We start from the raw sequence: 15439 nt of genomic DNA, 5'->3' as shown, positions 1-15439 counted from the left end.
GCGCAGATCTGGGGACCCGTGCCCCCCCAAGAGGAGTCTGGCACAGCCCCACAGTCCTCCTGGGGGGCACGGGCCCCTGGATCTGCACACGGGATGACAGCATGCTGCCGCTGCTGGCTGGGGCCAGCGCCAGCACCAGTCTTCCTGGTCCTTGGCACGGGTTGCGCCAAATGCTGGTCCCAGCCAGCAGCAGCACCCTTCTGTTATCCCCTGGGCAGATCTGGGGGCCCGTGCTCCCCGGGAGGAGTCTGGCACAGCCCTGCAGCCCTCCTGGGGGACACAGGCCCCTAGATCTGCATGCAGGATGACAGCAGGCTGCCACTGCTGGCAAGTGATACGAGTTTTGCTTTGAACAGTTTGAGGTGAAGTTTCACAGAAACCCCTGCACCTATCTCCTTGAAACCTGGAGGGCTTCATGCCCTCAGAAGGGGCTACCAACCTTGCAATTTGCATCCAAATCAGGCAGGAAATGACAAAGTTTTAGGCATTTTAGCGATTCCCCATTATAGCCTATGGCCAAATCACCGAAACACCGTTGAAACTCTGAAACAGATTTGGCCGAATTGAAACTGAACAGTGATCTGAAACACTAAAATGAATCTCTGCCCTCCAAAATGGCCAAATCCAAAACCAAAATGAAACACAGCCATTTTGCACAGCCCTACTGGTTAATCACACCTTAAGTACAAATGTGGCGGAGGCCAAAGACATAGCTGCCTGGAGGGTGCAGGACTGGATGCAATACCCATGGGATCCCTTCCAATTTTGTGTCCTTATGTTTTACTAAGCAGTAGCTATTGTTTTTTCACAGACAAAAAGTTCTGTCAAACCATTCATCCAGTTCAAAAATGAACTGATGGGGCTTCCAGCCACACTGCAGGGGCAAATAACTTCCTGCCACACATGTGGCAGGCAAGAACCACAATTATGTGGACTGAGTATCAGATCCCATCATACCTTAACCTGTATGTCTGGAGGGGCCCTTACAGTCATAAGATTGGTTATAATAAGTAATATTCTCCTTCATCTTACCATGCTATAAACCAAGAGTTTTGACCCTAATCAATTATTGTTTTGGCAACCAATGATCCTTCTGTGTCATGGTGTATGCATGAGAGGTAACTCAGACCTTTGATGCATATACCTAGGCAGGAGTTTGGAGGAGTGGAAATCAATTATCGTTAATTAAGAAAGTAATTAGTTAATTCCAAAGACCCCAAAGACCATTTCATTTTCTACAGTTTGTAGTTTTAAGCTAAAGTGGCCTCAAATTTGCAATACTCAGAAAGTAAACTCCTAAGGGGGAGCATCAATTTTTAATTTTTAGAACTATAAGAACCCAAATAGCATATTTTCTTGAAGTGCCTCAAAAAATTAAATTTTACATAAACACTGGCCACATCTACACATGTGCATTTACTCTGCAGTAACCAAAATTACTGTACAATATGGGTGTGTGTCTACATGTGCATGCTCATACTGCATGGTAAATATGGAGATTTATGCCTATTTGAGCATAAATTTGATACCTGAATCATGCAGGTATCAAATTTATGCCTGATTAGTCACTACACAGTAATGCACATGTAGGTGCCTTACTGCACAGTAACATTGTGTATGGATTGACATGGGACTAACTTCAGTCCCAAGTCAGTACACGTGCAGCATTAATGTGCTTTAATGCTTGCACGTGTAGACACGGGCCTATTCCCACTTACTGTGCAGTAAATTACTGCACAGTAAATTTAAAATGGCATAAATGCATGTGTAGACACACCCACTATGTACCAAGAGTTGGATTATACTGTGTTCCTCACATACAACAAATAACCTATATTGCTGGTTTCAGTGTAAAAGTAAATACTATCTTAACTATGGCAACGCAGCAGCAATGTTTTGCTATTATGGGATTAAAACCAAAGATCTTCAGCATCAGAAAGACAGATTTTTGTACCTGAACCAAAAAAATGCTTCCATTAGCTGATAACAGTAGAAGGTGCACTGTCAATATGTAATTCCAAACTAATAGAGGGAAACATGACACACTTAATCAGGATTTAGTCACTGATTATTTTCAGTTGATGCTTAATTAGATTTTAGGAAGAGAAACTTGGATTCAATATTTTGATGGTTTTCAATAAATGTAATGTTAGATCACCTGTGAATGACTGCAAAAAGATCTTCAGTGGTACGAGGTTTATTTGGAGACACAAAAACATCTTCTGTTTCAGGCTGAGAATCTTCACTCAATGGCGAAATTACGGAATCATCACTTGGAGAAGATTCTTAAATAGGAAAAAGGAATCACTGATATGAGTCAGATGCCTGCCACACATTACAACAGAACTGCTAATGCAATTTGCAGGCTCAAGTAATAATGGAATTGTCTAGACAATAATATTATACACTTTATAATCTAGTCTAAAATATTCTATGTCATCAACAACCTGGAAGACGGGACAGAGTGCACCCTCAGCAAGTTTCCAGCACACACCAAGTCCAGGAGGGCAAGGCTAGGATTCAGAGAGACCATGACAAATTGGAGGACTTGACTGAAAGAAATCTCATTTGATTCAACAAGGATAAGTGTAAAGTCCTGCACTTAGGACGAAACAATCCTACGCACCAGGACAGGCTGGGGACTGACTGGTTAAGCAGCAGCTCTGCAGAAAAGGACCTGGAAGTTACAGTGGAAAATAAGCTGAATATAAGCCAAAAGTGCGCCCTTGTTGTAAACAAGACTAACAGCATACTGGGCTGCATTAGTAGAAGCATTGCCAGCAGATCGAGGGAAGTGATTATTCCTGTCTATTTAGCACTGGAGTACTGTGTCCAGTTTGGGGCTCCCCCACTGCAGAAAGGATGTTGACAAATTGGAGAGAGTTCAGTGGAGGGCGACAAAAATAGTTAGGGGCCTGGGGCATGTGACTTATGAGGAGAGGCTGAGGGAATTGGGTTTATTTAGTCTGCAGAAGAGAAGACTGAGGGGGGATTTGACAGTGACCTTCAACTACCTGAAACATGGTTTCAAAGAGGATGGAGCTGGACTGTTTTCAGTCGTGGCAGATGACAGAACAAGGAGCAATGGTCTCACAGGTTAGAGATGAGGAAAACCTTTTTTACTAGGATGGTAGTAAAGCACTGGAACAGGTTACCCAGAGAAGTTGTAGAATCTCCATCCTTGGAGGTTTTTAAGACCCAGCTAGAAAAAAGATGTGGCTGGGATGATATAGCTGGGGGGTGGTTCTGATTTGAGCAGGGGGTTGGACTAGATGACCTCCTGAGGTCCCTTCCAACCCTCATTTTCTATGATTCTGTGATTCTATATATCTGTCAAAATGCTGTATCTTGGTGCAAAGGGTTAGTTAACTTTTATTTTCTTAACATTAATAAAATCCCAGAAAAATGTAAAATACAAGTTCTCCTAAGAATCTTTACAGCAGAGAGGGTGAGAATCCTCTGCTGTTAAACCAGGATAGTTTCACTGATTGATATTCATTGAGCTATGCTGATTTGTGGTATCCTGGAGGTACAATCCAATAGTTTTAGAGATTGCTAAATATAAATTTGGATGCCATATATCCCTTTAAAAATAGAAATAATAATTAAAACACTTACCTTTCAATGAAGCATGATCTGCACTCCCCTGTGTCTCTTCTGCCCTGCTGTTACCAGAGGCACTTTTGGTTGCAATACCTGATGTGATATCATTTTCCTGCTCGGAACTATTTTCACTGAGTGAATTTACAGTTGCTGTCTCTGATTCGTAGGTGATATTCCCAGGCACTTTGTTATCATGGTGGCTTAAATCAAACTGGTGCTTAAGCTGATTGCTAAAGTCTGCTTCCCCCGGCTGGGATATGGTTTCATTCACATGCTCAGATACAAACTTTTGTTCAGAGGCTGCTGATAAGTCTTGCTGAATCTCCATGTGATCAAGGCTCTCATCCTGTTCCATGCCAGAAGTTGTCTTTGCTTCATAATCACTTGTGAAGACAATTGCGCCTTTTTGAAATTCTTCTGTAGAAGTGTTACAGGTTTTATTTGGTGTGTTTTCTGGTAACAGTTCACTATCTGGGTGCATATGGTCTTTCAAGGACTTAGCTTCTAAACTATCCACATTTGCTAAGGTTAGTGAGTCTTGATCACAAGTATTCTGTGCCGTGAAAGAGGAACTTTTTTCTGAATTCAGATTATCAGGGCCTGGCTCTACTGGAGAAAAGTCAGGGTAGGACATTATGGCATCTTCAGTGGAGTACTGACGTGATAATGGTTTTTTACCTACAAATGGTTTCATTTTGACTGGAGAAATGCCAGTCACCATTAATGTGGTTTCTTCTATGAAGACAAGATCGGTGTCGCTGTCTTTTTGTTTTGCTTCTTCAGGCTTATTAATTGATCTAAGGTGAACAGATTTTAAAACTGAAGGTGTGATAGCAAGGGCTGGTGGAGGATTAGGATTTAGTGCTTCTCCTACCACGTTCTGTTTATTGTGATTCAAAACATGCAACTGGTGTCTGTGAGCAAATGGTTTATTCAAGACGTTATGAAGAGCACTTAGGTCAAGATGAGTAGGAGGTATAATTGGAAGTTCGAAATCTTTGTTTATAGATATATTGCCGTCTTTAGAAGGTGGCTGTTGCAATGAGGACTTCCTTTCTGGTACTTTTGGCTTTCTTTTACCACCCCCTGGGGATAAGGGTCCAGAAAAGAAAGCTGTTGGGAAAGAAGATGTTGGTGTTTCAGACTGACTGGAGTAACCACTAGACGGGGAGGCTAAACCAGCCAGCTTTTCTGGAGAAGCCAGTTTAAACTCATTATCAACAGAGGGGAGGGATGGAGTGGTGGCTCTTGATCCAGACTGTGATGTTTGTGATTCAGAACTCTCTGGGGACTTGATGCACTCTATGACTGTAGTACCCGTAGCAGTGCTTGAATTGGATAAAGACCTATAAGGATCATTAGTTTTCAAGTCATTTAGAAGCCAGAGATCTGCATAGTGAGATTGGTCAGCACCTTCATCTTTAAATGATGGAATATCTGTGGTGTCAAACGGAGTGTCCTTTAATCCACTATCATTCTGGTTAATCCAGGAGAGTTCCTGTTTGCTTGGCAGATTAGAGTTTTCCACTCTGGAGGGTATGTTTGAAAACTCAAGCGGCAACTTCATTTCCCTGGAAGTGTGAGGCACGTGCTGCCCACCGCTTATCTTTGGTTCATTCTTCTCAGGAAGATCCACGCTGCTCTCAGATTTCCTCAAAGATGAGCTGCGTTTTGGTGGGGCTGGCTTTGCCTTTGGTTTCTTAAGAGAGATGCTCTGTCTTCCCTGCCTCCTGTGGTTTACACAACCCTGCCAGGCACAATCAGTGATACTGGAAGCAACACCTGCATTCTGGCCACTCTCAGAGCCTGTGGCTGCATAGTTACAAATATAACTTTTATTACCCTTGAGACCACAGTCAAAGTGCATGGAGGTATAATATCCTTCAGTGTCCACAGAAAAGTGAGAGCTAGTGTCTGCCTTGTCAGATGGAGTCTTTTCTAGAAAACTGTCATAAGTGGCCATGCTTGTAAAACTTGGGCATCCCAGGCTGTCAGCCTTTGGGCGTTCAGGGCTGAAATCCTGACGACACGATGCATCATGATGATGATGCAAGTAGTTCCATTCGCTATCGCTCGTGTTGCTGTTATTGGGGTCATCAAGTAAATCTGCTACGGTGGAGGTGAAGGAGCTTGCCCTGTGACCTCTAACCTTATCTACGTGATCACTGAACTGCTCTGTTATAAAAACACTGGAATCTTCATTGGCGTTAGGAGCAGTGTTCAATGACAGCTCTGAGTCGCAATGTGAAGAGCCAGTCAGTGGAGGAGAGGCAGCTGGAGGAATGGTTTCAGATGTCTGTGAGGGACATGTTGAGCTACTCCCACTCCAGTTCCCACTGGAGGACTGGTGGTCATCCTTTTGGTCCATGTGGCTGCTGAGAAGGACACCTGCTGTGGAAATAGAGTGAATGGGGCTCCCAAAGGTGTCAGAGTTTGAGGAAATCTCACAGCTACCAGAATCTGCCATCCTGGACAACCTCGACCTCCCTCTCTCATTTATGTTATGCTCTGGGCTGTGGAGATGCTGAGAACAGGTCAAACCTATAGGCTGGTGTTCTTGTGAATCTTGTTTATCGATGGCATCTTTACCCTTTTTTGGGATTCTTTCTTGGCCTGCCAAAAAGCAGTTTGCTTCATACACCAAAGTTTTGGCCTCAGCATCTTGATCAGCTTCACTGGTTCTAGCACCTTCACGAGGAAGACTCCGTGATCGGATGCGGTTGCTCACTGCTGTAGCAAACACTGAATCCCCATTGTCTGTCAGCACCAGGATGTTGCCAGCTGAGTGTGACAGGGAGGCTACAACGCTCTGACCTCTCTGAGCTCGGATTCTTCTCCTGGATGGAGCAGCAATAAGAATTTCTTCAGTCTGGCACCCAGAGTCTCTGGTACCTGATCTCCGGTTGACTGTATTGGAGAAGTCTGGGTTTGTATGCACAATTACATTCCGTTCTCTTGCTACAGGAGACTCATCAGAATCTAGGATATATGTAAAATAACGTGAGATACGCTTTCACATTGCCGACTAAGGATGACCCTTACAGCAATCTGAGAAACATATCTGCTGTAGTTTGTCTCTTTTTTTTTTGCTGAGTATTGAACCAAATTTAACTTTACTATAAAAAAAAATGAAGGTAGACCTGATCCTGGAAAAGTGGGAAATTCTTTTGTTCCTGCATAGTGATCTCACTCTGAGCTAGTCTTGCTGCAATTAGATACAAATTCACTTTTGAATTTGTGACACTATATTTCAACTAATACTGGCTGTTTGCATGAAATGATACCTCACAGAAAACTTTGTAAACATCTTTTTCAAACAGGTCTATTTGAATTTTGTATCATTTATGAATTTCCTTTCTCTTTTATTACTGAGGATATTTAAATGACAACAGGTTCTTTGTTTCGTAGGTTCTGGTTGTTGATTCCCTACGAGGAACACACTCCTGTTCGTGATAGAATTTCCACTGGAACCAACTGCAAGATCATGACTGACTTCAGGTACAGATGAACTAAAGCTGAAGACACACAGACTCTGGGCCTACTCCTGATCTCACAAGTTTGAAACTTGGCTGCTATACAAACCTAAGTAAGATCCCAACTAGGCTACCAGATTTCATGCAAATATCTTCAATAGTAAGGAACAAGAGGAAGAAAATCAGAAAAAAAGTATAACAGAAAAAGAATGTTTGGCAAAGTTTTCCATAAAGCACTTGCAGCTATCTAATGAAGATATCTAACATTCAACTGGTCATACATGTAAGTTGCTCTGTGTGCTGTGACAGCTCATCCACTTGGAGGGTAACATCTATCACTTCTTTACCTTAAGATCTCTTGCACAAGAAAAAACTTTCACTGAATCTAGTTACTTTTTATGTACATAACTATGGTTATAGAACAAAAATAAACTGAAAAAAAATTAAGTAAACTGATTACATTTAAACAATAAGGGCTGAACATGTATGTCTATATCACTCGGTAAGGTCTCTGGTACATAGAGGCCATATTGAGTGATATAGCTTTTCTTGCTGTATTAAAGGAAGAAAAAAACAAACAAACAAACATTATTTCCAAGCTTCGCAACCATTAAAGCTTAACAACTTCCTTAGAAAGCTGTTTGGAAGGCAGGCTGCCACTTTGTATCCCTGCAATTTAAGTCAGTTAGAATGCTATCTATCGAAGATTTTTATTTATACTACACCTATTTCTTGTTGCACTCTTCTGGGGATGCCAGAGATGGTTTTCCTCCTTCTCAACTTTCGTCTCCGCTGTAGTACAGATTGTGAATGAACAAGAGAGCAGCGTATACTAGCCTCTCTGTCAAAACCAACTCCTGCAACCCATAAATAGGTCTCATTAGCCTTTAGAAATGGTAAACAAATTTTCATGGCTGGAACACAGAGGAGGTATGTGAGCTTGGATTAAGCCTATGAATAAATATAAGGGAGCCCTTATGCAGCTCTTATGTAAATTATATTATAGTATATCACAGTTTTACTTCTAACTCCAGCCCCATCTCAGCAGCCTGCTTTGCCAAAAGTAACAGAAGGGGAAAAATAAAAAAGGGAAGGGAAAAAAAAGTTAAAAATTCTGTATGGCAAGGCATCTGTGTCAGAGCTACTTGCTTGTCTGCCTTGGAGGCAATGATACCAACACTGCTGCAAATAATGATCCATTCAGCTATGGTCTGACTCATTTCAAAACAAATAAACTGGGTCACAAAACTATTTTGAAGTAGTCTGGTGATTCTTGGGAGGCCAAGGCACAAGGAAAAATAGAACTGCCAGGATTTTCAAAAAAAGTTGCCCAAAGTTGGACTCTGAAGTCCATATTCAAGCTTAGAGAACATTCTTCTTAACTATTATCTGTGGCCAAGAATTATATAAATGGGCACCTAAAAATGCAAATTCTGAAACCACAGGTAGATACCTCAATAGCTGGTGTGGACTTATGAAGTGCTCAGTATCCAGCAGCTCTCAGAGAAGTTAACAGTAGTTGCTAAGTAACGAGCATTTTTGAAAACCAGGCTGCAAATTTCAGTGCCTTAATCTGGATTTTGTAGCTGCACTTCAGGTACCCATTTATTAGAATAGATAAGAATACTTTGCTTTGCATCTTGTTTGCTTCAGGAAAGCTTTCTCTCCTGCTCCACAGCCAATATAAAGTTAATTGGGAGCCAGCCAAATGTTAGCACTTAGCTTTTATAGTTTCTTTAGCAAATGTAAAGTCATGCTCTCTGAAGTAGGCAAGGTTCATGTTTGAATAAATGTGCCAGATCCGTAAACAGTGAAGTTAAGGCCACTTGTTATTGTGGTTCATAATAATAAGAAAACAAACAAACAAAGAAAACCAAAACCAAAAAAAACCCCTCCTGATTCAAAAAGCTCTATTTCAATAGTGTATAATTATATCAACCATAATTATACACAGACATACACATACAGATTACATTACATAACAATGTAAAACATTAAAAAGTAACTTTCTTGTAAAAGTTCTTCTTGAAATCTACTACTGTGAGATAGAGGCGTCAGACAGATGTCCTGTAACCACCAATGCCCCTGGAACAAGCAGAGGAAGAACTTTCTTTAATGATGAACAAAAGAGCTATGCATTCCATTAACTGTAATTCTTAAAAGTCACATATTTATCAGGTTGGAAATTTAAAAAAATAAAATAAAAACAGATTGTTGTAAACGAAAATCAGAACTATCAACTATCAGAAGTCCCAGCAATTGTACCTTATTTCAACATAATCCTTATGGCAAACATGCAGGGTTATCTGCTAAAGACAAGTGATCTTGGGCATCTCCCCTTTGATACGTGCAAAATTACTTCCAAAAAGTTTGAATAAGGATGATAAAGACAGACATGCAGAAGATTACATGCTGTACTTGGTCTCTAAAACTGATCAGGAAAAGGTTGGTTCCAATTTAAAACATGTTAGTTCTACCTAAATATCCCTGTTTCCTGAAAAGTTGACATTTGCCCCTGACTTGGAGTTATACTCCGCTCCAAAATGGGTGTGCAACCTGAGTGATATTAGAAAGTAGGTGCAGGCATACCTGAAAGAATATATTCCTTAAAGAGCTACGCTATATTTTGAATTAATACCGTCTTTACTAGTGGACAAACATCACAATTTTACTTTCTTCTAGGGCATAGACATAAGACCTCCCCACATACATTCTATCTGTAGCAATTTTAGAAAAGCCCAATTAAATAAATAATATTTGTGTTATAAAGTTAACTGTAAATTTGCAGCTGTTTTTTGTGATCTCTGTACCAAAATCTTTAATCATAGAAGTTAATCAAGTTTACATTCTTAAAGGAATAAAAATGTGGTATAAAAATTTGGGGGAAAAGGTCACTTAATTTTCCTATTTATCAGAGCACCAAATGATACAAGGAGGTAAGGGGACAGAGAGAGCAAGCAAGCAAGTGAGAAAGAAAGGAGCTGATATTTGTAATTTTAGAAAATAAATTATCACTCATATTTCATAGCCTATATACATGCTGCATATTAATATGGAAGTGAATCCTTTAGATAAATTCAGTGACTTAAAATTTAAAAGCCTTATAAATAAAGACGCCAGTACTATACCTTCAACCTAGAGGCATGAAAAGAGAGCTCAAAGCAGTCGTTTACAAGTTATATAACCAATACTTATATATTCAACACAGTGCAAATACTAAGTATATTCTCTGCTCTTATTTGCTCCGTTACACATGATAATCATATGATCAATCACTGCGGCTTTCTGTGTTATGTTTCAACTAAACTCAAAGAGCTATGTTATGTCTTTATGAATAAAAACAATTAGTGTTATATATAACAAAATTACACATCATACTATAGACACTTACGTTAGATAATAGTTTATAACATGACACCAATACACTGAAGTTACCGCCAAATTAATCCTAGTTGTAACTTCAACAGCCGTATTGGATGTACATTAGGAATAAATTTAGTTCATTAAATGTCTTCTAACCTAAATTCTTGAGGGACAGCAGTAGACTCTCAGTCTTGTATTTTGAAACACACTTAAAATAACATGCTTTGACCTAAACACCCTTAAATCAAGCAAAAGAAATAGAAGAGATTTGTACCAGTGACATTGATGGGGATAATGCAAGAGGAAATCACTTGGGCATCTTGTTTCATTTTCTCCTCCGGAGTTGGGAGAGGTAGTGCTTTACTCCAATTGGTTTGCTTATCCAGTGTAGAAGGGATATTATGTATTGGATTTTTCGGCCTCTGCCCTAACATGACATCTGTATCTTCGTCTTCTGGTGGATGGGACTGCAAATGAATACATTCAAAATCAGTGTTCACTGTTAAGTCTTTCAAGGCTAATTTTTAAACAAAGCAGTTTCTACTGAGATCAGAAGTAGGTTGTAGGGAAGCAATAAGAGTTATAGATATTCAAATAGGTCAACTGCACTTTTTCTCCCAAGTGGATGTGATGTTACATTAAGAAAAAAAACATACCCTCAACCTACTGGAAACATTGTAGTGAAGAGTAACTATTTTTGGGGACACATTTCAGTTTCTGAAGGCATAGCCCACATTTATTACAATATGTAGCCATTATCACAAATTTTAAATCCATCCACACCCATATTTGCATGTCATTATCACATACACATAGAACTGCTAGAAATGTGCATGCAAATACCTATAAGCACGAGTGTAGTGACAACTTCTGAAAATGAGCCCCAAGAAAGAATTAATTTGACAAGGGGCCCAAAGCTTTCAAAATATCAATCCATACTTTAGAAAGATACACATTTTGCTTTTATGAATCAACTAGGAATATGAACAGTTCAAAGAGTGTGGAAAACTCTACAAATAAATATTTGGCTGAAGGTGCTGTTGACAGCACTAGTGTCAGAAGAATCCTGACCAATGACTATCACTTTAAGAAGCATCATTTGGAGAGCACACATATTTCAAGACATCTTACTAAGACCACTAGACATAAACATATAGAAAGCTGAATAAGCACAGAGAGAAGTTAATTACATGGACGAAAAGAAGGTAAGTGCTTTTAAAAAGAAAAGAGAAATACCCTATCTGCTATGTTGAAGTTTCAGTTAACAAGAAAGGAATATGCGATCAACATTTCCTTCTATTCCCAAATTAAAGACATATTTTGAAACCACCTCGCTCTGTGGAAAGAACTTTCTGTTTTGTTTGCAAGTGGGGGAGGGGGAGAAACTCTTATTCTTTGTCTGCCTATCTTTCCTGTCTTCTGTAGTTAATACGTTTCTGTGACAAGTCTTTGACTAGTTCAGGAAACCTGTCTGTATCTTCCAGTAAATATTTAGCAATATTTCCTAGCCTGGTTTTCTTTTCAGTGTTAGATTCCCAGCTGGCTGACTATTAAGGCTCTCATTTATGTTTGTTGCTTTCAGTTTATTGCCAGAAATTTAGCTTTATGAGCACATGTAGTTAACGTAAGATATTTTACTTAGTTTCTTTGGCACAAAATGTAGCATTTCATGCTTAATATTACACTCTCAAACCGAAATTGTTCCCTTTATGCCACTTCTCTTAATCACATTCTCACAAATCCTGTGGGAGTTGCAGATCTAAAATTTGGCAAACAACAGTTCCAAACTGATTGCAAAAGTGTTTAAGATCATACTTAACAGCTAAATTGCAGGACACTTACTTACCTTGTTAATGTTATCTGCAAAAACACCCATAAACCCAAGAGACTGTATGTTTTCCCCCCTGAGAAAAACATTTTTTTCCATGTAGGGTTTTAGTAAAACATTGCAGTCTTCTTTCTCTCTGGAGCTTTTGTGCCGATCCCCAGCAGACGTGAATAGCTCATATAAACTTGAAGCACAAAAGACTTTGTTTCCTAGGTAACTTCCAAAAAAAAAAAGTTTTGGTGCATGCAAAAAAAAAAAAAGCCACACACACACTCACATATACACATGCAGACTGCATTTGTTGCTGATTTATTCAGTGAATAACAATGGATTGCCAGACAAAGAAAGAGTAGTGACCGGACTACAGGCTCTGACTATTTACTGAAGTTGTCCCTTAAACAACAAACATGACAGCTGTCTGTGGAATAAATATATGCTTTTCCTTGGGCATCATTTGGATGATTCCTTATGATTTTGAAAAATACTCCACATGTTACAAGAAAAGAATATGCAATCACATAGTCCATCTGGCTCCAGGCCTTCAAAACTAGGTAATAGGGGGAAACAGTTTCCAGTCTACTAAACCTGTTAAGCTTACCCGAATTAAAAAGAAAGCAGTTGGCATGCCTTATTGATCGAAGAGTAATATATAAAAACTGTTTTCCTTAACACAAGGCAAAAAAGTGAGCAAAAGAAAAGCAAGCAAGAGAAAGGGTTAGGATTTGAAAGGGAGAAAATGAGTGAGATAGGGCTGTTAGTTTAGGAATGCTTGTTTTTCCAATACCTTTCTACTCCATGGGGTCATGTGGCAACACTCAGTGGGGGAGGGCGAGCGGGTGCTGTTAAACTATAAACATGAATTGTAAAAGAAAAAAAAAAGAAAAAAATTAAACACGTACACAAAATGATTCTGGTTAAAACACAACAGTTTTGTCTGGAGAAATGAGTATGAAATGTTAAACAGTAAAATTATAATGTCTATTTCCAACTGAGCAATTTACCTTTTAGAAACTGTTACTTTTTTCCATGGTATCACTTGGTACTTAAGGACTTGACCATTGACACAAAACTTGTGTAGACGTTCTTAAATCATTTTAATGCAGATTTATGTTGTCAACTCCTTAGCACTGACACCACATTAATACAAGGCACTCATCCAAATTACATATTAATTATATATCTTCTGGTTAAGTGGAAATCAAAGTTTTTTCAACTTATAGTTAAAAATGCACATAAATTAGGGCAATTCTGCAGATGATATTATTTGGTAGTTCAAGTCTGAATTTCTGATTTCATGATTATAACCAGCTAAGCTATAATCATTCTGTCAGAATAACAAAGGACAGTTGTCTCCTATGCACTCGCATAATGTTTTAAAGGATGTATATAGCTGTCCAGCATATTATTTGATCTCACTGAATCCCAATATTGTTCAGGTTTTTTTCAACTTGGAGATCCTGGTTTGTTTATGATGAATTGTACCAACACTTATAAGTGAAAGATGACATCTTTGGAAATGCTAAATAAAAGGTAAAAAGAGACAGAGAGAGAGAGAAAAAAAAAAAGAAAATGTGGCCTTTGTTAATGCTGAAATCCTTTGGTTATGAAGCATTTTTCCATCTGGGTAACAGTGAGCGTCTCTCATTTTGTAGGCTAGCAAAGAGATCCAATTATGGGCCACATTCCTTCCTGCCTCCACCAAAACCTGCCTGTTCTGTGAGTCACAAACCACAGTCGGAGAACCCCTGGAGGGTATGCAGATGTACTGAGACATTCAGGCCCTAACTTTCAGTACTGCCTGAGGTCAACTTTTCTTTTAAATAATGCTATTTCTCACAAGTTGCCTGTATCTACATAGTGGTCCTGCCTCCACTATTACCTTCTTTGTCCAGGACTGCAACTGAATGCAGCTTCCAAGATAGGTGTCCTCATGTATGATGGGAGAAGGGAAGCAAATCAAATATCAATGACCACTCCCAATTTTCCTAAAAATATTTAGCAAGCCATCTGGATTAAGTCTAAAACAAATTCTCTCAAAATGAGAGCAGGGCTAAAAAATGGGATCCCAAGCAGTGGGAACAGTGTCTAATACTATTGCCCAGTTTTTGCAAAGAACCTAACCAAGAAATACATCAACAATTTAGGTCTCCGCTAGCTTTTCCCATGTGAAAGGATGATGCTATCCTTTTATCTCTCGCCACGGCTTCCAGTAATCTCCCCTGAGCAGAATCACAGCAGCCAATCAACTTTTACACTGAAATTCAAGTTTTCTGTGGCAGTTTTTAAAGACTTCCTAAGAGGAGTGTGGATTGTCTGAGACTGGTTTAGCTGATTTGACAGTCTTAAATGTGGAAATTCTCACCATGTTAAGATCAGGGCCACATGGTGCCTCTATGTACACAGGTACACAAACAAGAAGGGACAGCTTAGGGATCTCTTCTTTCTGACTTCATCAGTAGTGTAACCAAAAGGAAGTATCTGAGGCAGTTGACCATTGCTGGCTGGCCATACCCACTGCCACCCAGACCTGGAAGCTGCTTCTGTGCCATCCTCTGCTGCTGCTCAGGACAGACAGCTGCCCTCTTATGCCTCTGAACTTTATGGGCACATCCAGATGAGCGTGCATGTGCATCTTGCAGTATCTCAAAGCCCTTTAAGATGCTGCAAGAGGCATGTGTGGAATGAAAAACATTCCCCACACTTCAAATTTGCAGTGCAGGGGTAAAACTAGACCCCTTATATCCTTATCTTGCTGGGATCCTATGACCCCAGCTGACTTCCTGCCCTTGGGGCAGGGGGCTGGACTCAATGATCTTTCGAGGTCCCTTCCAGCCCTAATGTCTATGAAATCTTATATCTGAGGTCAAAAAAAAACTGCAGGGGAAAAAAGCAGGGCAGGGCATGGTCCTGGATTATGCCCTGAGACAACCGTGGGGCAGAGGGGGCTGGAGGAGGGGGAAGGGCACCATGAGGGGGACCCCCACTGGCCCTGCCCGCTCCCCCAGCCCCCCAGAATGCTATTCTCCCAGCCCCCCGATGGCTGCCCCCCCCAGCCCCAGCCCCTGCCTGTCCCCTGAGCCCCTGATTGCTGCCCCACACACCCCAATCCACCTGCCCCCCAAGCCCCCCGATCACTGCTCCACCTGGCCCCATCCCCTGCTTACCCCCGAGC

At 40.3% G+C, this 15439-nt stretch overlaps 1 protein-coding gene across 1 annotated transcript in view; it reads right to left on the bottom strand.

Moving 5' to 3' along the window:
- The window catches only part of NHS (NHS actin remodeling regulator), a gene marked incomplete at its 5' end in the record, with an annotated part of 64760 nt that overhangs the window by 11696 nt on the left and 37625 nt on the right, over nucleotides 1-15439 (bottom strand). The window contains 5 exons of the mRNA XM_019524637.1: nucleotides 2159-2285; nucleotides 3619-6582; nucleotides 7802-7933; nucleotides 10714-10906; nucleotides 13052-13114. Of these exons, the coding sequence (XP_019380182.1) occupies nucleotides 2159-2285; nucleotides 3619-6582; nucleotides 7802-7933; nucleotides 10714-10906; nucleotides 13052-13114 (3479 nt within the window). The remainder of the gene's footprint in view (nucleotides 1-2158; nucleotides 2286-3618; nucleotides 6583-7801; nucleotides 7934-10713; nucleotides 10907-13051; nucleotides 13115-15439) is intronic.

The sequence above is a fragment of the Gavialis gangeticus genome, unplaced genomic scaffold (assembly GCF_001723915.1).
Source record: "Gavialis gangeticus isolate Ggan-Ray unplaced genomic scaffold, GavGan_comp1, whole genome shotgun sequence".
Classification (NCBI taxonomy): domain Eukaryota; kingdom Metazoa; phylum Chordata; order Crocodylia; family Gavialidae; genus Gavialis; species Gavialis gangeticus.
This window is presented reverse-complemented; position numbering and strand designations above follow the sequence as displayed.